A 24,963-nucleotide genomic window follows, 5' to 3' on the forward strand; every position below is an offset into this window, starting at 1 on the left:
CCATTTTTGGCAATACCCTACATCTGGTGCCTTTGCAGCATTTGTCAGTGTGAAAGACAAGCTTTAAATACTTCAATAATTTTCTGGGTTTAAAAAAACACCAATTTTGGACAAAAAACGAAATTTGCAGCCTTTGCTGCATCTGTCATTGTGAGATACACGCATTAGATACTGGTGTTCTATTCTGTTATATTAAAAAAACACCCATTTTGGGCAAAAAACTAAATTTGCAGCCTTTGCTGCATCTGTCAGTGTGAAATACACGCGTTAGATACTGCTGTTCTAATCTGTTATTAAAAAAACACCCACTTTGGGCAAGATCCTAAATTTGAGAAATATGAGGAGAGCGTCAAATAAGGGTCGTGTTGCTGCTGGTGGAGCTCCTGTTGCAGGGAGAGGAAATGGTCGATCTGTGCCAGCTACACGCACAAGTGAAACACCTTCCTCAGGTGGGAGTAGGCGACAGAACCTTCAGCGTTATTTGGTCGGGCCTAATGCGGCTCTACGAATGGTGAGGCCAGAACAAGTACAGGCTTGCTGACAGTGCCTCCAGTTCCTTTACATTGTCTCCCACCCAGTCTCCTTCTGAAAGATCAGAGTTGGCACCTGCAGCCCATGGCCATCAGTCTTTTACCTCACCCCCTTGCAAATCAGCCAAGCAGTCTGAGCCCCAAGTCATGCAGCAGTCTCTTCTGCTTTTTGATAACTCTGCTAGCAGGGTTTCCCAGGGCCATCCACCTAGCCGTGCCCCAGAAGTGGAAGAGATTGAGTGCACTGATGCCCAACCACTTATGTTTCAAGATGAGTACATGGGAGGACCACCGCAGCATGTCTCGGATGATGACGAAACACAGGTGCCAACTGCTATGGCTTTCGAAAGTGTGCAGACCGACAAGGAGGGCAGGGGTGAAGACTGGGTGGAAGATGATGTGGAGGACAATGAGGTCCTCGACCCCACATGGAATCAAGGTCATGCGAGTGACCTGTGTAGTTCGGAGGAAGAGGCGGTGGTCGATCAGAGCCACCAGCACAGCAGAAGAGGGAACAGGGTGCAAAAGCGGAGCGGCCGTCCCCTAGACAGTGCGCCTGCTACTGCCCACCGCAGCAAGGGACCGAGCACACCAAATCCAGCTCCAAGGAGTTCCCTAGCGTAGCAGTTCTTCAGACAATATGCTGACGATAAGACACGAGTGGTTTGCACGCTGTGCAATCAGAGCCTGAAGCGAGGCATAAACGTTCTCAACCTGAGCACAACCTGCATGACCAGGCATCTAAGTGCAAAGCACGAGCTGCAGTGGTGTAGACACCTCAAAAACCAAGAAAGGTCTCTGGCTCCTCATGCTTCCTCTTCTGCTGCAGTCTCGGCCTCTTCATCCACCTCTGGAGTGACAGTGCCACCTGCCACCCCGCAAACAGAGGATCTGCCAGCAACACCACCAACTGGGTCACCAAGCATCTCCACAATGTCCCACGGAAGCGTTCAGCTCTCCATCTCCCAAACCCTGGAGCGGACGAGGAAGTACCCCCCTACCCACCCGCGATTCCTGGCCCTGAATGCAAGCATTTCAAAATTACTGGCCTTTGAAATGCTGTCATTCCGTCTGGTGGAGATGGAGAGTTTTAAAAGCTTTATGGCGTGCCATCCCTTCCCTGCACAACCAAGTGGGGGACAAAATCAGGTGTGCACTGCGCAACGCCATCTGTGGCAAGGTCCACCTAACTACGGATAACGGTCAGGGATGTTATATCTCCATAACAGCACACTGGGTAAATGCAGTGGCGGCTGGGCCTGAGGCGGATAGCAGTTTGGCGCATGTCCTTCCACCACCGAGGATTGCAGGGCACTTCAGTTTGCCTCCTGTTGCTTCCTCCTCCTACTCTGCTTCCTCATCCTCTATTGGCTCCTCATCCGGTCAGCGTAACACCTTCACCACCAACTTCAGTACAGCCAGGGGTAAACGACAGCAGGCAGTTTTAAAACTTATCTGTTTGGGGGACAAACCCCACACCGCGCAGGAGCTGTGGACGGGCCTTGAACAACAGACCGATGAGTGGTTAGTGCCAGTGAGCCTCAAGCCTGGCCCGGTGGTGTGCGATAATGGGCAAAATCTCGTAGCAGCTCTGGGACTAGTCAGTTTGACGCACATCCCTTGCCTGGCGCATGTGCTGAATTTGGTGGAGCAGAGGTTCTTTAAAAATTACCCCAATATGTCAGAGCTGCTGCATAAAGTGTGGGCCGTCTGTGCGCGGTTTCAGCGTTCTCACCCTGCTGCTTGCCTGTCAGCGCTGCAGCGTAACTTCGGCCTTGCAGCTCACCGCCTCATATGCGACGTGCCCACAAGGTGGAACTCCACCTTGCACATGCTGGCCAGACTGTGCGAGCAGCAGAAGGCGATAGTGGAGTTTCAGCTGCAGCACGCACGGGTGAGTCGCTCTGCAGAACAGCACCACTTCACCACCAATTACTGGGCCTCCATGCGAGACCTGTGTTCCTTGTTGCGCTGTTTCGAGTACTCCACCAACATGGCCAGTGCCGATAACGCCGTTCTCAGTGTTACTATCCCACTTCTATGCCTCCTGGAAAAAACGCTTCTGGCAATGATGGAAGAGGATGTGGCACAGGAGGAGGAAGAGGGATCATTTCATAGGGTTTCCGGCCAGTCATTCACAAGTGGCTCCGAGGGTGGGTTCCTGCACCCACAAACGCCAGGTACACAATAGTCCAGCCAGGGCACAGTTCTGGAGGATGATGAAGTGGAGGATGAGGAGGAGGAACCGTGTTCACAGCAGGGTGGCACCCAAACCAGCTCATGGCCATCACTGGTGCTTGGCTGGGGGGATACAGAGGACACAGACGATACACCTCCCACAGAGGACAGCTTTTCGTTGCCTCTGGGCAGGCTGGCACACATGAGCGATTACATGCTGCAGTGTCTCCGCAATGACCGCCAAGTTGCCCACATTCTAACTTGTGCTGATTACTGGGTGGCCAAGCTGCTGGATCCCTTTTACAAGGACAAAGTACCGTCTTTAATTCCGTCACTGGAGCGTGATCGTAAGATGCGCGAGTACAAGCGCACGCTGGTAGACGCACTGCTGGTGGCATTCCCACCTGACAGCAGGGGCACAGTGGAAGCACAAGGCGAAGGAAGAGGTCGCCAACGCAGCTGGGGCACCACCAGCACCTCAGAAGGCAGGGTTAGTTAGCATGGCCGAAATGTGGAAAAGCTTTGTCAGCACGCCACAACAACCAGCACCACCAGCTGATATGGAACGTCTTAGCAGGAGGCAGCATTTCAGCAACATGGTGGAGCAGTATGTGTGCACACGCCTACACGTACTGAATGACAGGTCTGCCCCCCTTCAACTTCTGGGTCTCCAAATTGGGCACATGGCCTGAGCTTTCCCTTTACGCCTTGGAGGTGCTGGCCTGCCCTGCAGCCAGTGTATTGTCTGAACGTGTGTTTAGCACGGCAGGGGGCGTTATCACAGACAAGCGCAGCCGCCTGTCCACAGCCAATGTGGACAAGCTCACGTTCATTTAAATGAACCAGGCATGGATACCACAGGACTTGTCCGTACCTTGTGCAGAATAGACATGTATACCGGCCTTACCCAGCCGTTGTTATACAACAGCGCTATTGATCATTGTTTTATTCGGGATCATTTTCAGGTGAAATTCACAAATTTTGGGCTGTGATATACCACTGCTATACTTAGTAGACAATTAAAAATATTCACTAATTTGTTACATTTTCGGGTAAAATTCACAAATTTTGGGCTGTGATATACCCCTGCTATACCTAGTAGACTGGTAAACAAATTTCACTAATTTGTCTGTTACATTCTCAGGTGAAATTCACAATTTTTTGGCTCTGATATACCCCTGCTATACCTAGTAGACAGGTAAAAACATTTCACTAATTTGTCTGTTACATTCTTGGGTGACATTTGACAATTTTTGCCGTGATTAAACCCCTGCTCTGCATAGGTGACAGGGACATAAATTTCTAAAAATCGTCTGTTACATTGTCAAGTGACATTTTACCAATTTTGCAATATACAAACCCCTGCTCTGCATAGGTGACAGGGAATTAAATAAAAATAATCTTCTTTAATTGACGCGCGCCCCCTCCTTTCATTCAATGCTTAAAGGATAACTGTCATATTTATTATTTTTTTTGCTAATGTGTAGGGCAAGTGATAGGTAACAATTTTGCAATAGACTTTATTTAGCCAAAACGTTTATTTTTGGTAGAAAACTGGGGCTGAAATGGCCCTTAGCAGCACTCTTCAAATGTGCGTTGCTAAGAACCATCCGTCTCCTGATGACAAAGGGGAGACGGGCTGTGCAGACGCTATGCTTTAGCCTCCCGTGCTTCCCTGGGAGACAGAAGGCTGGGCACAGAAGTCTTGGGAGTTAAAATTACATTTATATTCAACCTTTCTATGCAATCTAATGCTCCGTTACATTCACTGACCTGCGATCCCTGTGATAATAATTAATGAAGCAGTCGCCGGAAGTAGAATCACTGTGCGCAGTGAGCCGGCTGCTGCTTCATGAATTATTATCACAGGGATCGCAGGTCAGTGAATGTAACGGAGCATTAGATTGCATAGAAACGGGGAATATAAATGTAATTTTAACTCCTAAGACTCCTGTGCCCAGCCTTCTGTCTCCCAGGGAAGCACGGGAGGCTGAAGCATAGCGTCTGCACAGCCTGTCTCCCCTTTGCTAATAGGAGACGGATGGCCCTTAGCAACGCACATTTGAAGAGTGCTGCTAAGGGCCATTTCAGCCCCAGTTTTCTACCAAAAATAAACGTTTTGGCTAAATAAAGTCTATTGCAAAATTGTTACCTATCACTTGCCCTACACTTTAGCAAAAATAAATAAATATGACAGTTATCCTTTAACAACTTGTCCCACATTTGCGCTTCCATAATTTGTTACACTTTTCCGCTCGATCATATTTAATTTCAAACAATTAACCTCCCTTGGATGTGGTATCCCTTTCTCACGCTCCCTCTCCGGCGTGGAACCCTGATTCGCTGCTAACCGTGATCAACATCGTTGGCGCAGAAAAGAACATCGAAAGTTGATAGAGCAGATATCCAATTGGATCGTGGACATCACGGGAACGTGCGACATGGTGGAGCAGTATGTGTGCACTATTCAATAAAAAAAATCCTATTAAAAAAAAAGTACGCTTTTTTTCCATTGGAAAGACACTTTTCAATGAAAAAAATGGCAAAAAAAAAAATCTTCCCCATATGTTTGATATTGCCGCATCCGTAACGACCCGGACTACATAAGTATCATGTAAATTATCCCCATAAAAAAAGACAGAATTTCTAATTTATTCTTAGTTGCCATCGAAAAAAAACGTAATAACAGAGGCAGGTGGCAGCAGGCCACGCACAGAGGCAAGTGGCAGCAGGCCACGCACAGAGGTAAGTGGCAGCAGGCCATTCACAGAGGCAAGTGAAAGCAGGCCATGCACAGAGGCAAGTGGCAGCAGGCCATGCACAGAGGCAAGTGGCAGCAGGCCATGCACAGAGGCAAGTGGCAGCAGGCCATGCACAGAGGCAAGTGACAGCAGGCCATGCACAGAGGCAAGTGGCAGCAGGTCATGCACAGAGGCAAGTGGCAGCCATGTACGGAAGCAGATGGCAGCAGGCCCAGCACAGAGGCAGCAGGCCACAGACACGGAAGCAACAAGCCGGGCACAGAAGCCCTGAGGCGACACACCGGGCACAGAAGCCATGAAGCGGCACGCTGAGCACAGAAGCCGTGAGGCGGCACGCTGGGCTGCATACAGAGCGTTGGTAAGGAGAGGAGAAAAGGCCCCATTCCAGCTGCTGACTTTTTCAGGCGCACTGAGGCGAGATCCTACTGAACTCCACATGCACAGAGGCAGGGTTAAGGAACAGCGGATCTAACCACCAGCTGCATTACTCACTTCATCAGGGTTAGGAGCAAGCCAGGGGACCTCCGCATAAGAGGGCCATCAGAGAACCCACCTAAAGATTCGGACTCCACAGAGTCAGGCAGTAAGCCATGCACCGCCAGGTGGGTTTCGGGCTGCTAAGAGACCTCTACCCCGAGAGGTTTTAGCAAGGCTATTCGAGACCTGGAAGGAGAGGCCCGACACCTCCCAATCCTAGTGCCAGCCTTAGGCCCTAAAAGTTCTTGTAGAATCTCTTCAACTCTAGAGCAGAGAACCTCTCTGAGTCCTTCCAGGAACAGGACAGGAAGAACACTGGTGAGTGGAGGTGGGAGGGACCTTTTTAACCTCTCTGTTTCCTGTCCCAAGAAGGTCAAAGGGGAGCATCCTCCTGTTATGCTGTCATGAGGGATGAACTGGAAAGTAGTAAAATGTAAAAAAGACTATATGTATTTAGGATCACTGTAATCGTACTGACCCAGAGAATAAAGATATTATGTTATTTATACCGAAAAATAAACATCGTAAAATTTATAACGTAAAAACGCAGTGGCAGTATTGTTGTTTTTCCCATCTCCCTCCGAGAAAGAGTTAATAAAAGTTAATCATAAAGTTATGTGTATAACAAAATGGCACCATTAAAAACTACAACTTGTCCCGCAAAAAACAAGCCCTAATAAAGCTATATAGACGGAAAAATAAAAAAGTTATAGTTCTTGGAACACGACGATGAAAAAAGGAAGAAAAACGCTTGGTCAGTAAGGCTCAAAACAGGCTGGTCACTAAGGGGTTAACCATCTCAGATTTTGTTTAAAAAAAAATATCTGAAGAGAGAGATCAGTTCAATCTTAAAAAACACAGTGGTTTATCTTTTGAAGTATTATTAAAAAAAGAAACATCCATAGACCGATCCGTGAGGAAAGAGTCAATAAAAAGGTCTGCTTCTTTTCTTAAGGACATTTTTTTAACTGGACTCCGGTCCCAATAGAAGTGGATTGTCTAGGGTGATGGCTAACCTCCAGCACTCCAGCTGTGGTGAAACTACGACTCCCAGCATGCTCCGTTCATTTCGATGCAGTTGTTAGAACAGCGAAGCAAGTGTGCATCTTCATGGTCGTAGTTTTACCACAGCTGGAGTGCCAGAGGTTAGCCATCACAGGTCTAGGATCTTTTGCCACAGTCCAAAGGATATACATTACATACCCTGATAGTTGTGTCTTCCTGCACAACAACTCTAGGTGAGTGTGTTACCATATCTACCTACAAACTGACATGTTTGCTACAATCTTGTCTGTGATGAGTTCCTCTCTTTTTCTATTGCACACCACTGTTATGGTATATAGAGTGAAGAACACATGAATAGATAGCTTCCTGCTATGGAGGCATTTGGCACACCACGTCTTACACTGTTATCATCCAAGCAGAGGTATTTCGTTCCCAGGCGTCAGATCAGACAGGTCACTGGCTGCTACAGGACAAACTTCCCTCCATAGTATGAACACTATGCAAAGAAGAGGAACAGCTCAAAGTCCAACCCGCAGAGAGCCTTCAGCTGAAGATGGCACCGAGACAACGTTTATCCTGTTTTCTCTTGCATTGTCTCAGGACAAATATGTGCCGTTCTGTTTCACTGGAAGAATGAATGTCACATTATCTGACCATAAAGAAAAGGTAATGCTACTGAACGTGCCCTACATGTTGTAGGTGAAGGACAATGAGAAGCTTTAAAGGAAATCTCTCCCCACTTCCCAGTGTATAACAAATGGCCATACCTTCTAGTTCACTTTACCATCATGGCAATTATACCTCTGTTAGGAATATCGCTGTTTCCTTTCTGCAGAAAATCAAGTTTGTTTGATATGCTAATTAGCCTTCAACGACAGGGCGTGATTAATGGTTGTAAGTGCCCAAGCCCATCTCTACTCAACTTCGCATTGCTGCCCTTTGCGCCTTCATGTTCGCCCCCTTCCCTGCAACGTCACGATCTACACAAAACTCAACTGCTCTGCACATGTGCAATATTTCAGCGAGACACACAATAACCAGGTGGGTAGAGTTTTGTGCAGATTGTGACATAGCAGAGGAGGGGCAGACATGAAGGCGCAAGTGGCGGCACTGGAAACGTAAGTAATGGCATGCCTGGGATCTTCATGAAGGAATATCTGGGCGCTTGAAGGGGTTGTCCGCTTTTTTATATTGATCACCTATCCCAGAGGTGTATCCAGGCGTAGTGCGGCGCGCAATTATTTTTACCCTTTACTCCTATAACTCCGCCAAACTCATAACTACAAAGCCAATCCCCTTTTCTATCAGACACACACTTGTGTGTCTACTGTCTGATAGAAAATGGGGATTGACTAGGCCACTCCAGAACCTAGATATGCTTCTTACGGAGCCACTCCTTGGTTATCCTGTCTGTGTGCTTCGGGTCATTGTCATGTTGGAAGACCCAGCCACGACCCATCTTCAATGCCTCTGACTGAGGGAAGGAGGTTGTTGCTCAAAATCTCACAATAAATGCCCCCATTCATCCTCTCCTTAATGCAGTGCAGTCGTCCTGTCGCCTTCGCAGAAAAGCACCCCCAAAGCATGATGTTACTACCCCCATGCTTCACAGTAGGGATGGTGTTCTTAGGATGCAACTCATCCTTCTTTTTCCTCCAAACACGACGAGTGAAGTTTAGACCAAAAAGTTCTACCTTGGTCTCATCTGACCACATGACTTTCTCCCATGCCTCCTTTGGATCATCTAGATGGTCATTGGCAAACTTCAGACGGGCCTGGACATGTGATGACTTGAGCAGGGTAACCTTCCGTGCAATGCATGATTTAAAACCATGACAGCGTAGTGTTCTACCGATAGTGACCTTTAAAACTTTGGTCCCATCTCTCTTCATGTCATTGACCAGCTCCTCCCTTGTAGTTCTGGGCTCATTCCTCACCTTTCTTATCATCAGTGATACCCCATGAGGTGAGATCTTGCATGGAGCCTCAGTCCGAGGGAGACTGACAGTCGTCTTTAGCCTCTTACATTTTCTAACAATTGCTCCAACAGTTGATCTATTTTGCTGCTTGGCAATTGCCCCGTAGCCTTTTCCAACCTTGTTGAGGCCCACAATTTTGTCTCTGGTGTCTTTTGACAGCTCTTTGGTAGTGCTCCTGGTAGTAGTTGGCATCTGACTGACTGTGGGGTGGACAGTTGTCTTTAAAGAGCTCAGACAGGTGCTACTAAGTTAGATTAATCAGTGGAGTAGAGGTGAACTTTTTAAAGGCACAGTAACAGGTCTTTGAGAGCCAGAATTCTTGCTGTTTCTCATGTGTTCAAATACTTATGTTCAGCAGTGCAAGACAAATCCATTCATTAAAAATCATACAATGTGATTTCCTGATTTTTTATTTTTTTTGTCTCTCAGAGTGGGAATTCACCTCCAATGTGAATTTCAGACCCCTTGCAAAATATCAACCTCATGGTATAAAGTGTGAGACCAAACTAAGTAGGGAATGCAGTAATGACCATGGGCTGCATCTGACAAGAGGTGTGGTCATTAGCAAACAACAACACTGAGAATCAAGAGACTGTCAGTTAACCTCATGTGCAGTCAGTCTCTCCGATCTTCAAACCTCTGTCACAGAAAGTATCGTGACAGTACCCACCGACATTGCTTGATGCCGGTGGGTACAGCAGGGGCCCCTGGGCATGGCTGTCAGCAACTGACTGCCGGGGGAGACACCAACCTCTGATCAAGAAAATGCAGTTTCTGCAACCGCTTGATCAGTGTGTACTGTGCATAGCATGAGCCAGGAAGGGGTTAATGTTCATGGAGGGGGGAGTGTTTCTATCCCTAGAGTCTGAGTAACCACACCAATATAGGGTAAAAACATGGTGGCAATACTGGTACATACAAGACACTGGCTCTGTACTATATAATTGTACATTGCTTGCTCTTGCTACAGTTGAGTCTATAATGACTGTCTGTGCCCCGTGCCTGCCCCTGGGCTGGCTGAAGATGGAGGGGAGACAGTGGGGTCACTTGACTACAGCCTACAGGCCACTGGCCAGGCCAGTCAAGTTGGCAACACCAGGGCAGAGCTTCTCCAGGCTCCTCTTGGGAAACACAGCAGGGCGGGACCACTGTTCCCACATAGAGATGGCCTTGCGGTTCGCCCGGCGGTCGTTTCGCGGCAAACTTTGCTTGTTCAATTTTCGCCAAACATGCGAACATATGGCGATGTCCGCCAGCGCCATATTCTTTTGCATTGCGCCGAACTTTGACTCATGACACATCCATCAGGTAGGACAGGATAGCCAATTGAGACGTTTCAGCACATGTACACACCCCCTACCCTATAAATAAACCCGATCTGGTCGCCATTTTACATTCTGTCTTTTGCCAGTGTATGGAGAGGTTGCTGTGTGAAGCAGGGGCAGACTGTTAGGGACACCAAATGCTAGCTAATAGGTTCACAAAAGTATTTTTAAGGACTGGTATAGGTGTGCTATCGATAGGTGTGACATACTGATGGGTGTGATATACTTATAATATACTTTCTAACATAGAAACTATAATATAGTGCATTTGTATTGTGCAGCAGTTGTGTGCGGTTCTGCTGCGATACTGCAGTTATACAGAGGGACAAACGCTATTGGAATAACTAATTGCAACTGGTGTGATATACCAGTTGGCCCCAAAAAAAACTGATTGAGGCAGGAGTGTGAGATACCTATAATATAATTTCGATATAGTGGATTTGTATTGTGCAGCAGTTGTGTGCGGTTCTGCAGCGATACCGCAGCTATACAAAGGGACAAAGGCTATTGGAACAACTAATTGCAACTGGTGTGATATACCAGTTACCCCCAAAAAAACTGATTGAGGCAGGGGTGTGATATACCTATAATATACTTTCTACAGTTGCAAGAAAAAGTATGTGAACCCCTTCGAATGATATGGATTTCTGCACTTATTGGTCATAAAATGTGATCTGATCTTCATCTAAGTCACAACAATAGACAATCACAGTCTGCTTAAACTAATAACACACAAAGAATTAAATGTTACCATGTTTTTATTGAACACACCATGTAAACATTCACAGTGCAGGTGGAAAAAGTATGTGAACCCCTAGACTAATTACATCTCCAAGAGCTATTTGGAGTGAGGTGTCAGCCAACTGGAGTCCAATCAATAAGATGAGATTGGAGGTGTTGGTTACAGCTGCCCTGCCTTATAAAAAACACACACCAGTTCTGGGTTTGCTTTATACAAGAAGCTTTGCTTGATGTGAATGATGCCTCACACAAAAGAGCTCTCAGAAGACCTGCGATTAAGAATTGTTGACTTGCATAAAGCTGGAAAGGGTTATAAAAGTATCTCCAAAAGCCTTGCTGTTCATCAGTCCACGGTAAGACAAATTGTCTATAAATGAAGAAAGTTAAGCACTGCTGCTACTCTCCCAAGGAGTGGCCGTCCTGTAAAGATGACTGCAAGAGCACGGCGCAGACTGCTCAATGAGGTGAAGAGGAATCCTAGAGTTTCAGCTAAAGACTTACAAAAGTCTCTGGCATATGCTAACATCCCTGTTAGCGAATCTACAATATGTAAAACACTAAACTAGAATGGATTTCATGGAAGGATACCACAGAGGAAGCCACTGCTGTCCAAAAAAAACATTGCTGCACGTTTACAGTTTGCACAAGAGCACCTGGATGTTCCACAGCAGTACTGGCAAAATATTCTGTGGACAGATGAAACCAAAGTTGAGTTGTTTGGAATAAACACACAACACTATGTGTGGAGAAAAAGAGGCCCAGCACACCAACATCAAAACCTCATCCCAACTGTAAAGTACTGTTGGGGCTGCTTTGCTGCATCAGGGCCTGGACGGATTGCTATCATCGAAGGAAAAATGAATTCCCAAGTTTATCAAGACATTTTGCAGGAGAACTTATGGCCATCTGTCCACCAGCTGAAGCTCAACAGAAGATGGGTGTTGCAACAGTACAATGACCCAAAGCATAGAAGTAAATCAACAACAGAATGGCTTAAACAGAAGAAAATTGTCATGGTCTTACCTTCTTGCTGTTCTCCTTCGTTTGACATGTGCTGGCGGCCATCTTGGTTTCTGAGTTTCTTGTAGCCTCCACCCTGCGGCTCCTCCTTCCCACTGGGAGGAGCTGGATGCCTAGCTCATATATATAGGAGGTCTGTGGCTTCAGTTCCTTGCTTGGTCCTCCTGTGTTCACATGCTTCTAGACTGCTGCTGCTTCTGGTTCCTGATCCTGGTTTCGTCCGACTACCCTGCTGGTTCCTGATCCTGGTTTCGTCCGACTACCCTGCTGGTTCCTGATCCTGGCTTCGTCTGACTACCCTGCTGGTTCCTGATCCTGGCTTCGTCTGACTACCCTTCTGGTTCCTGACCTCTGGCTTCGCAAAGACTCTGCTTCGGTTTCGCCATCCGTTTGGACTTTTGCTTTACAGCTTTATTTTCAATAAAGCCTTCTTATTTTCACTTATCCCTTGTTGTACGTCTGGTTCATGGTTCCGTGACAAAAATACGCCTTCTGAAGTGGCCCAGTCAGAGTCCTGACCTCAACCCGATTGAGATGCTGTAGCATGACATAAAGAAAGCGATTCACACCAGACATCCCAAGAATATTGCTGAACTGAAACAGTTCTTTAAAGAGAAATGGTCAAGAATTACTCCTGACCGTTGTGCACGTCTGATCTGAAACTACAGGAAACGTTTCGTTGAAGTTATTGCTGCCAAAGGAGGTTCAACCAGTTATTAAATCCAAGGGTTCACATAATTTTTCCACCTGCACTGTGAATGTTTACATGATGTGTTCAATAAAAACATGGTAACATTTAATTCTTTGTGTGTTATTAGTTTAAGCAGATTGTGATTGTCTATTGTTGTGACTTAGATGAAGATCAGATCATATTTTATGACCAATTTGTGCAAAAATCCATATCATTCCAAAGGGTTCACATACTTTTTCTTGCAACTGTATATAGTGCATTTGTATTGTACAGCAGTTGTGTGTGGTTCTGCAGCAATACCGCAGCTATACAAAGGGACAAACGCTATTGGAACAACTAATTGCCACTGGTGTGATATACCAGTTGCCCACCAAAAAAACTGATTGAGGCAGGGGTGTGATATACCTATAAAATAATTTCTATATAGTGCATTTGTATTGTGCAGCAGTTATGTGAGGTTCTGCGGCGATACCGCACATATACAGAGAGACAAACGCTATTGGAACAACTAATTGCAACTGGTGTGATATACCAGTTGCCCCCCAAAAAAACTGATTGAGGCAGGGGTGTGATATACCTATAATATACTTTCTATATAGTGCATTTGTATTGTGCAGCAGTTATGTGCGGTTCTGCAGCGATACTGAGAGAAAACCACTATTGGAACAACTAATTGCAACTGGTGTGATATACCAGTTGCCCCCCCAAAAAAACTGATTTAGGCAGGGGTGTGATATACCTATAATATAATTTCTATATAGTGCATTTGTATTGTGCAGCAGTTGTATGCGGTTCTGCATCGATACCGCAGCTATACAGAGGGACAAACACTATTGGAACAACTAATTGCAACTGGTGTGATATACCAGTTGCCCCCCAAAAAAACTGAGGCAGGGGTGTGATATACCTATAATATACTTTCTATATAGTGCATTTGTATTGTGCAGCAGTTGTGTGCGGTTCTGCTGCGATACCGCAGCTATACAGAGGGACAAACGGTATTGGAACAACTAATTATAACTGGTGTGATATACCTGTTGTTGCCCCCCAAAAAACTGATTAAGGGGTTTGATATACCTAATTCCAGCAAATAATCATTAAGGGGTTCTATATACCTGCTTCAGAAAATACTGCTCTTCTATAGGGATTTTGTCACAGGGTCATTTTAAAAATGACAGGCAGAGGAAGAGGCAGGACATTCTGCAGGGGTGGTAGGGGTCGGGCAGGTGCACCAGGCCGTAGCCTAATAGGGAAGTTGTAGAAGGTGCGTGCGATTACGTCAGTCTTCCACCCTCCTCATCCTCTGTATCAGCACCCTCCTTACTCTCTGCTGTGTGCACCCCCAAAGACACCACCACCACGATAGCCCCTCCACTCGAGTCAGAGGAATTATTTTCCCATCCATTACCAGACCTTACCGATGCGCAGCCATTCTTGGCATCGGATGAGGAAGAGGAGGTAGCAACGGCCGCCACCCAGCGGTCTGACGATAGTACCCAGATCAGCCCAAGGAGGGTGGTCCCCGCTGTTGCTGCCTACTCCGAGATCTCTAATGTCAGTGGTGGTGAAGGTCACGATGATGACGTGTCGATGGAGGTCACGTGGGTGTCCACAAGAGAGGAGGAGGAGGGGAGTTCAGAGGTAGAGACGGAGCAGCAGATAGGGAGGAGAAGGAGGAGACCAGGCAGTGCACAGGAGGCAAAAAGCAGACTGCAAATGTATCTGGAGCGAGCTATCCACCATGCACGGTCACCTATGCTGCTCCCAGGACTCCGGCACATGGCTCAGCAGTGTGGGCTTTTTATAACGTGTCAGCTGCTGACAATAGTGTTGCAATCTGCAGCCTGTGCTGCTAACGCATAAGTCGTGGTAAGCCCAACACTCACCTTGGGACAACCATCTTAAGAAGGCACCTGGCCTCCCATTACCGAGCCCAGTGGGAGCAACACCGTCAGAACCCACAAAGCCACACTCCCGGTGCTCCATGTCCTGCCTCTTCTCCTCTCTCCTACCATTTGTCCTCCACTCCACCTTCCACCGTGCCATAGTCGCATTCATCTGGCAAAAGGCAGGCTTCCGTGGCCAAAATGTTCGAACGTAAAAAGTTGATGACGCCGGATAACCCTCTTGCCCAATGGCTGACCGCCGGCTTGTCAGAACTGCTAGCCTGCCAACTACTGCCATATAAACTGGTGGACTCGGAGGCCTTTAGAAAATTTGTGGCCATTGGCACACCGCAATGGAAGGTCCACGGAAGGAAATATTTCTCCCAGAAGGGCATCCCAGAACTATATGGCCATGTTCAGCAGCAAGTGAATGTATCTCTGGCACACAGTGTCGGTGCCAAGATACATCTTACCACAGACATGTGGTCTAGCAAACACGGGCAGGGAAGGTGCATAACTTTTATTGCCCACTGGGTAAACCTTCTGATGGCTGTCAAGCATGCAACCCATGGCACCCGTGTGGATTTGGTGTTACAGCCACGGATTGCATGCAGGCCTGCCTCTTCTTCTCTTCCTCCTACTCCATCCTCCGTATCCTCCTCGGCTGACTCCTCCTTTTCCACTGCTACCGCGTCTTCCGCTGCACCCCCTCAGCTCCCCAGAACCTATTCGACGTGCCAGGTGAGACGTTGCCATGCTGTGCTGTGGCTGTTGTGCCTGGAAGCGAAGGGCCACACCGGTCCTGCACTCCTTTCAGCTCTGTGGTCACAGGCCGATCAGTTGCTAACCCACTCAATTTGACAGTTGGAAAAGTGGTGTGCGACAACGGTGCCAATCTGCTGAGCACACTGAAACAGGGCAAAATGCATGGCACACGTCCTGAACTTAGTCGTGCAGCGATTCGTTGCCAAATACCCCGGGGTCCAGGACGTCTTGCGGCAGCCCAGGAAAATCTCTGGCCATTTTAGAAGATCTTACACGGCCATGCGGTGACACCACTTGCCCGTCAGACGTCTGATTTGTGACTGTCCAACGCGCTGGAAGTCCACCTGTTTGATAGGCTGCTCCAGCAGAAATGTGCCGTTAATGACTACCTGTACGAACTCTGCGGCAGGACAGGTTCTGGGAAGCTTTTTTTTTTCTTTCACCGTGCCAGTGGCTGCTCATGCACGAAGCATGCAGACTTCTGCGGCAATTTGATGAGATCACCAAACTGGTCAGTCGCAGCCAGGGCGCCATCAGTGACATCGTACCTTAGGCCTTCTTTCTGGAGCATGCATTGCATCGTGTCATTGATCAAGCTATCGAAGAGCAGGAGCAGGAAGATGAGGAAGTCGCAATGCTGAATGAATTCCCAGGGGGGGGGCTACTACATCTGAGACAAGTCAGCAGGAGTCTGAAGAGGAGTCAGAGGAGGATGGTGCCTGGAGGGAGGAGGAGCAAGAAGAGCAGGCTTTAAACCTTTCTGGGATGCCTGGTTTTGTCCGTGGATAGGGGGAGGAGACGACATTCTCCTGGGCTATGAACAGGAGCCAGGCCGCTCCGCCACTTTCAATTTAGTGCAAATGGGGACTTTTATGCTCCAGTGTTTGAAGAGGGACCCCCGTATAAAAGCATGAAGGCCAATACTGGGTGGCAACATACTTACACCCCCAGTACAAACACAAAATGGCGGACATGTTACCAGCATCACAGACAGCTGTCAGAATGCAGCATTTCCAGGCCTTGCTTTGAGAGATGCTGCATTCTGCTGTTTCGGGCTCTGGCAGTGGAATTTCCACCCACAAAGAAACAGTTGCGGGTACCAATCCTACCGCGCATGCAAGAAGAGAGCGGTTTGAAGATGTGTTGGTCACTTCGAATATGAGATCATTCTTGCAAGCAACCCATCGACAGCCGCCCTCCGGATCCAGCCTCAGAGAACGCCTAGACCGACAGGTGTCCGACTACATCGGGTTAACGGCCAATGTGGACGCTCTGAGAAGCGAGGAACCCCTTGACTACTGGGTGTGCAGGCTTGACCTGTGGCCAGACCTGGCCCAATTTGCCATGGAACTCTTTGCTTGCCCCTCGCCCAGTGTCCGGTCCGAAAGGACGTTCAGCGCAGCAGGGGAATTCGTGACCAATAAGCGCACTCTCCTAGCTCACAACAGTGTGGACTACCTCACATTTCTAAAAATGATTGAGACATGGATCTCAAAGGAATTCAACACCTGTGACGACCATGTTTAAATGAATTTCACCGATTACCATTGGGGGGTTTCAAGAGGGGGGATTTCGTTAGCCATGTTTTTAATCCAATTTTATATTTTAAGTTCTTTTAAACAAATGTATTTGACATGTATTTGTACTGGCCTGCAGTAAAATTGATATCCAATGACCGTCTCATATACCTCCAGCCACATAATCACTTGATGTTTTATGTCCGGTGAATGCCTAATGTTTGGCGCCTGTACTCCACTGGTCTGCAGTAAAATTGATATACAATGACTGTCTAATATACCTCCAGCCACATAATGACTTGATCTTTTCTGTACGGTGAATGCATAATTTTTGTGGCCTGTAAACTAACTGGCCAACAGTAAAATTGCTTTACGGTGACCGCCTAATGTACCTCCGGCCACATAATCACTTGTTCTTTTCTGTACGGTGAATGCATAATTTTTGGGGCCTGTAATGTAACTGGCCAACAGTAAAATTGTTATACGGTGACCACCTAATGTACCTCCAGCCACATAATCACTTGATCTTTTCTGTACGGTGAATGCATAATTTTTGCGGCCTGTAATGTAACTGGCCAACAGTAAAATTGTTATACGGTGACCACCTAATGTACCTCCAGGTACATAATCACTTGATCTTTTCTGTACGGTGAATGCATAATTTTTGGGGCCTGTAATCTAACTGCCCAACAGTAAAATTGTTATACAGTGACCGCCTAATGTACCTCCAGCCACATAATCACTTGTTCTTTTCTGTACGGTGAATGCATAATTTTTGGGGCCTGTAATGTAACTGGCCAACAGTAAAATTGTTATACGGTGACCACCTAATGTACCTCCAGCCACATAATCACTTGATCTTTTCTGCACGGTGAATGCATAATTTTTGGGGCCTGTAATGTAACTGGCCAACAGTAAAATTGTTATACGGTGAACACCTAATGTACCTCCAGGCACATAATCACTTGATCTTTTCTGTACGGTGAATGCATAATTTTTGGGGCCTGTAATCTATCTGGCCAACAGTAAAATTGTTATACGGTGACCGGCTAATGTACCTCCAGCCACATAATCACTTGTTCTTTTCTAAAGTCAAAATATTTTTATTGAAGTATATTCATAAAAGAACAGAAGTACAAAGTACATACGTGTAAATGAATATATAGTACAGCTAGAACTGTTCAACACACGCAGGTGAGCGCAGTTATAGATGAGCAACAAATCCCTTTTCGAGGGAGCGGAATCACAGGTCTGCATAGATGGTAAATATGAGTTTACAAGTTGTACAGAAATAATATACAAAGAAAAAATCAAACAATAATAATAAAACATAGGCTCTACAATTCCTCAGAGTGCACCAGAGAGGGGGGAATGAGGACATACATGGATGCAGAATAGTCTTCTGCCAATTTTCCTAAGGAGAGCAGGAGATCAGGGGGGGAGCATATATCTAGAAGACTTCCAAATACCCCATGTTTTTTCATATTTTTTTGTGTTACAGGTTGTGTTGCTGGATGCAGAGGCCATGATTTGTTCATATAGACAAGTTTTGTTAACCCTTTGTGTGACCTCAAGTATAGTGGGCGGGTATGGAGATTTCCATTTGGAGGTGATCGCCAATTTGGCTGAGAGGAGGATATGACAAACTATACCTCTAAGTGAGCTAGGCAGAGAAGAGAATTCGGATTTTAAGTCTTTTTCCCACGATATCAACGGTGTGGATTTATTGAAGTTATCTTTGTTACTGAGTTGGGAATAAATAGGGCGAAGGGTTTTTGAGATTTGAGTAGGAATTGACCAGATCTCAATTAGTTGTCTATTGATGGATGGTAAAGTGGGGTTTTCAGTTAGGAAGTGCCTGATTCTAAGGTATTTGTAAAATTCAGTGTTGGGAACCTTATATATGCTATGTAGGCATTCGAAGGACTTTAGGTTTTCATTCTGATAAAGTTGGGGGATTTCTGTCAGACCATATCTTCTCCATGTACCTACACCCAAGTCGGGGATAAGATGGTCAAGGACCGCTAAAGGGGTTGGATTCATATTGGAAGGAGCCTCTTTGCTAGTGAGGGAATGATATTTTATCCAGCATTTTAGGGCATTAGAGGCAAGGAAAGACAGTTTAGGATTGATAAACTTTTCGGATAATGAGGCTATGAGTATATCTTTGAGGTTTCCTCCTATCACTTCTGTGGAGTCAATGTGAGTCCATTGTTTAGAAAAGTCTAATTTCCACCAGCTCTCCAGGGGGCTTATTTGTGACGCTAAGTAATAGTCATAGATATTAGGTAGGCTAATGCCTCCTACTTGTTTCCTGATGTGTAGGATTTTGGATGCAATTCTAGCCTTTTTCCCATGCCATAGGAAGGCGTTCAGTACCTTATTACATTGCGAGAAGTATGCTATAGGGATTTTGATGGGTAGGACCCTGAATAAATAAAGGAATTTTGGTAATGCGAACATTTGAAAGGTGGCCAGTCTGCCAATCCAAGACACCTCAAATTTATCATATTGGTCAAGGTCTTTTTTGATGTTAGATAGCAAGGAGGGGTAATTAGCTAGAAAAAGACCATGGGTTGAGGAGGTAAGGTTAATACCTAGATATTGAATTTGGTTAGGTTGCCAATCTAAAATGAATTTTCCTTGGAGAGGCTGGATTGTTTGGGGGGACAAGTTAATGGGTAATGCTTGGGATTTGGAGGAGTTTAGTTTGTAGTAAGATAGTTGGCCGAAGTGAGTAATAATGTCTAGGGCTGAGGATAGGGAGGATGTAGGGTCTGTAAGCGTGAGTATTATATCATCAGCGTACAAACTCAATTTATGAACGCGGTCTGCTATCTGTACGCCTAGTACTTTCTCCTCCATTCTTAGGGCTTGGGCAAGGGGTTCGATGGATAATATAAACATTAGGGGGGACAAGGGGCAACCCTGTCTGGTTCCGTTGGAGATGGAAAATGGTTTGGACAGAGATCCATTTACCCAGACTCTGGCAGATGGGTCTTTATATAGGGCTTGGATACACTTGTTCTTTTCTGTACAGTGAATGAATAATTTTTGAGGCCTGTAGTCCTCTGGCCTGCAGTAAAATTGTTATCCAATGACCGTCTAATATACCTCCAGCCACATAATCACTTGATCTTTTCTGTACGGTGAATGCCTAATGTTTGGGGCCTGTACTCCCGTGGCCTAAAATAAAAATTGTCTAGGCTCCAGCAGGGCACATTTTTTAGAGTTTCCCTTTAAGACGCATAAGGCTACTTTCACACCTGCGTTAGGTGCGGATCCGTCTGGTATCTGCACAGACGGATCCGCACCTATAATGCAAACGCTTAGATCCGTTCAGAACGGATCCGTTTGCATTACCATGAACAAAAAAATAAATAAATATATATTTTTTGTTCATGATAATGCAAACGGATCCGTTTTGACTTTACATTGAAAGTCAATGGGGGACGGATCCGTTTGAAAATTGAGCCATATTGTGTCAACTTCAAACGGATCCGTCCCCATTGACTTACATTGTAAGTCTGGACGGATCCGTTTGCCTCCGCACGGCCAGGCGGACACCCGAACGCTGCAAGCTGCGTTCAGGGGTCCGCCTGCTGAGCGGAGCGGAGGACAAACGGTGCCAGACTGATGCATTCTGAGCGGATCCGCATCCACTCAGAATGCATTAGGGCTGGACGGATCCGTTCGGGGCCGCTTGTGAGAGCCTTTAAACGGAGCTCACAAGCGGAGCCCCGAACGCTAGTGTGAAAGTAGCCTAAAAATGGCCCCTGATTAAAATACATATTTTTTGTGGGATTTTTTGTCATTGGTCCCCCTCTAGTATGTCACTGTCCATGTTGTGGGACGATTTGTGCACTTCTAGTAAGTATTTTGTGGCTGCAAATATGACCTGAAGGTTTTTTTGGTTCGTCTGCCATTAAAGTGAATGGGGCCCACCGCTAACTTTTGGTTCGCGAACATTTGATCGCGTTCACGAATCATCCCGGCCGATGTTATTCCATCACTATTTCCGCCCTCCTCTCTCCCGCCTGTTTTATGCCCGGCCTGCCAGGGCTGCGTCTCAGTCACTGGCGTTACCACGCACTGAGCGCAGCCCTGGCTGCCTGATGGATCATGCCTAGTAGAGGCTGTCAGCAGCAGCCTTTAGCAACCAAGCTAACAAACTGTGATCAGTTGTTCTGAAGTTCAGAAGGGGAAGGGGTTGCGCCCGCGCAGGCATGTAAATACTGTATTCCGTGTGAGCAGGATGTCTTCCTTCCACCTTGACTGTGCGGCCTGTGCCATCAATAGAAAAAAAGTAGACAACCCATTTAACTGCTTATTTTCATATGAAATAAAACTACTTTCTCTCTAGAACAAAGCCAGTGAGTGAAAGGTATCATTACATTCAGTTGAACTAGCCCTACAAGGCTTTGTGCCTGGTTTAAAAGTGAATTTCACAGTGATAGATTTAAGAAATCTCATCCACACACTGTAAAAAAAACTGACCTGCGATGCAGAAGATGACATCCAAATCTGCAGTGGAAAATCTGCGGTGTATCTAGCCAAAATCCATAACACATTGTGCAGATTTCGATGCAGCAACTCTGAGGACCTGCGATATATAATGACATGCTGCCAATTTAAAATCCACACCACAGATGAAGTTATGGGCGAACCCTCCGCAGGGCGTGGATGACTACTTACGGTAAAATCTCATCTGTTTCGCTGCTACTATAAGGGTGGGTTCACGCTAGCATTAGGGATTCCGTTATGGCTTTCCGTTATAACATGGATATAACGGAAAATAACAGAATACCCAGACAGAATGCAAAACGGAAGCCTTTAAAAGGCATTCCATTTGCTTTCCGTCCTAATAGAAGTCTATGGGAGAGCATAACGGATCCGTCTGGGTCCCGTTATGCAAGACGGAAAACAAAGTCCTGTCGACGTTTTGATTCCCATAGACTTCTATTAGGACAGAAAGCAAACAGAATGCCTTTTTAAAGGCTTCCGTTTTGCATTCCGTCATAATACAAGTCTATGGGCAGAAGAACGGATCCGTCCTTCCTTCTTATGGATTCCGTTATAACCATGTTATAACGGAAAGCCATAATGGAATCCCTAACGCTAGTGTGAACCCACCCTAAACGGTGCAGACAATTCCACTAAGAATATCTTAGCAGTTAGGGCTCATGCACCTAACCGTGTGTCGGCCGGGCCTGTATTACGGCCGGCAAACAGCGGGTCAGCAAAATACGGGCCTGTCCATTCTGGCACCGCATCACTGATGCGGACCCATTCACTTAAATGGGTCTGCAATCCGGAAGGTCGGTGTGGAACGGAGGCACGGAACCCCACGGAAACACCATGGAGTGCTTCTGTGGGGTTTCTGTCCGTACCTCCGCACTTCAAAAAAGTAGTCCATGCACTCCTTTTTTGCAGTGCAGACTGTCGGATGCGGATCGCAGACCCCATTTAAGCTAATAGGCCGGTGCCCGTGCCCTGACCGGCACACGGCCGCATGCATGAGCCCTTACACTGTGCAGATGTATTCATAGGTCGGGTCCACACGTGACTGATTAGCTATGGATTTGCTGTCATGGATTCTCAAGCGGCAAATCCACTGAGTTGTACTGTACTAGGAAAGCGGATGAGAATTTTTCAACTCTCATCCACACGCTGCGTACAAAAAGCGCAGCATAAACTGACTTGTGGTTTGGAATTTAAATCTGGAGTGCGTCAATTTACACCGCGGATGATGTCCGCTGGATTTTCAGTCACTTGTTAACCTAGCCTAAGGCCTCATTCACATTTCCGTTTTTCACCGACGCGTGCTGTCCGCATTTTCTGTGGACAGCACATGTACCAATTGATTTTAATGTGTTTGTTCACATATCAGTATTTTTTGACTGACTGTGGTTCAATGAAAAATCCCGGAGACAAGCACTACTTTGGTCTCTGATGTGGCCCAAACACGTCCATTATAGTCTATAGGTCCGTGAAAAAACACAGACACAACACAACGTCTGTGTTAGGTTCGTGTTTGGTCCATTTTTCACTGACCACCAATTGGAGATGTTTTTAAAAATAATAATTTCAGCTGAGCAATGTCCGTGGAATACGAATGGCACAAAGAGGGCAAAAAAACGGACACACGGACCAAACACGAACATCTTCACCAATGAAACATGGAATGGCTTTTTTCACGGGCTTGAAACAGACACGGAAATGTGAGCGACGCCTTAGGACTCATGAACACGAACGTGTGCAGCCCGCAAACAGCGGGTCCACAATATGCGGGCACCAGCTGTGTGCGCTCCGTATCATGGATTCACTTGAATGGGTCTGCAATCCGCAAGATATGGAGCGGTGCGGATCGGAGGTATGGAGCAGAAGCACTACGGATAGCTTCAGTGGGATTTTTGTCCGTATCTCCGCACTGCAAAAAAATAGAACATGTTCTATTATTTTGTGGTATGGACTGAATCTTGCACATCGTGGACCCATTCAAGTGAAAGAGTACGCAAATGGCGGGCACGCGGCTGGTGCCAGTGCATTGTGTAGCGCTATTTGCGGCTTGCTGCACGTGACGCAGACGACTGTGTGCATGAGGCCTAAGGGCTCATGCACACGACTGTATGTATTTTGCTGTCCGCAAAACATAGATCCGCAAAAAAATACGGATGATGTCAGTGCGCATTCCGTATTTTGCGGAACGGAACAGCTGGCCCCTAATAGAACACTCCTATCCTTGTCCGTAATGCGGACAATATTAGGACATGGAACAGACACATGGAAATTGAATGCACACAGAGTCATTTCCATTTTTTTGCGGCCCCATTGAAGTGAATAGTTCCGCATATGGGTCCCCCAAAAAACGGAACAGACACGGAAACAAAATACCTTCCTGTAAGTGAGCCTCTGCTGACCAAACACCATGGGTCCATGAAAACTGGGCATCGTAGACTTGCCTATACCATATATCAGGGATGCCCAACCTGCGGCCCTCCAGCTGTTGCAAAACTACAACTCCCAGCATGCCCTTAAAGCCTACAGCAGGGCATTGTGGGAGTTGTAGTTTTACAACAGCTGGATGGCTACAGGTTCAGCATCCCTGCCATATATGATACCCCCTGCTCTGTGTTTATGGGGAATACCAGTGTATGGGCAGTGTTCTCGGGGTCATGGTCTTGGTCACTGACCAGTGGTTACACACCAGTGGGCACCTCATGTGGCACTTCCAGCTGCTTTACAGACACGCACCTGTAGCCTTTTGAAGATCAGATCTGGGTTGAAATAAATCTGGAATGGGCTGACCAGTTGCATCTGCTGCAGAGGAGACAAGGACCGAGGTCAGTCACAGGGGATCACATCTGGCACTGGATGACAGGTGGCAGCGGGCACTTACCACAGCGGCTGTGGTGAGGAAGCAGGCTGTGGTGTACGCCCGGGTGACGCTCGGAACGTGCTGCTGAGCCATCGCTCTCGCCCGGTGCCCGCGGTTCTGGAGCAGCTGCTGCGGTCCGGGACAGTCGTGTTCTTCCCGGTGCCTGTCAGAGCAGGTGGCTCCCATGGCATCCTCATCGGTGAGGTGAACCCTGGAGGCGCTGGCCCTGTGCCAGCACTTCCTGCATTACCAGTCTGCCCTGCTGTATACCTCTCCTTGTATTAGGGGAATATAATCCCCTTCATTTCAGAGGAAAATCATTGTAATCGTTTGAGGAGGATTTTTGTAGCGGATTTCAGGCTGAAATCAAATCGGTGATCATCCGGTATCCAGTGCAAGAAAGGGGCATTATAGACCATGGGCCGAATATTACAATTCTATTTTATATTAGAATGCACTAATATTACAATTATATTTTATATTACAATGCACTAATATTATAATTATATTTTATGAGGCTCATATTACAATTATTCTGTGTGGATTTTCCACCTGAATTTTTGTGTGGAAAATGCACATCTAAATAGATAAGATTTTTGTACATGGTGCAGACATTTTTTACGTGGAAATTGACCTGCGGTATGAATTTTATAATTCACAGAATGCCAATCGTTTGTGTGGATTTTTCAGTGCAATGAAAAGGGTGAGA

The 24,963-nt window shown here is 46.6% G+C and overlaps 1 protein-coding gene across 1 annotated transcript in view; it reads right to left on the bottom strand.

The window, feature by feature from the left end:
• DERL3 (derlin 3) overlaps positions 1-24,440 on the bottom strand; it is a 40,026-nt gene extending 15,586 nt beyond the window's left edge. Inside the window, exons 1-2 of the mRNA XM_040416377.1 lie at positions 24,276-24,440; positions 24,131-24,196 (exon numbers count right to left, since the gene is read on the bottom strand). Coding sequence (XP_040272311.1) covers positions 24,131-24,196; positions 24,276-24,440 — 231 coding nt within the window. The remainder of the gene's footprint in view (positions 1-24,130; positions 24,197-24,275) is intronic.
• Positions 24,441-24,963: the final 523 nt, after the last annotated feature.

The sequence above is a fragment of the Bufo bufo genome, chromosome 2, assembly GCF_905171765.1.
Source record: "Bufo bufo chromosome 2, aBufBuf1.1, whole genome shotgun sequence".
Lineage (NCBI taxonomy): Eukaryota > Metazoa > Chordata > Amphibia > Anura > Bufonidae > Bufo > Bufo bufo.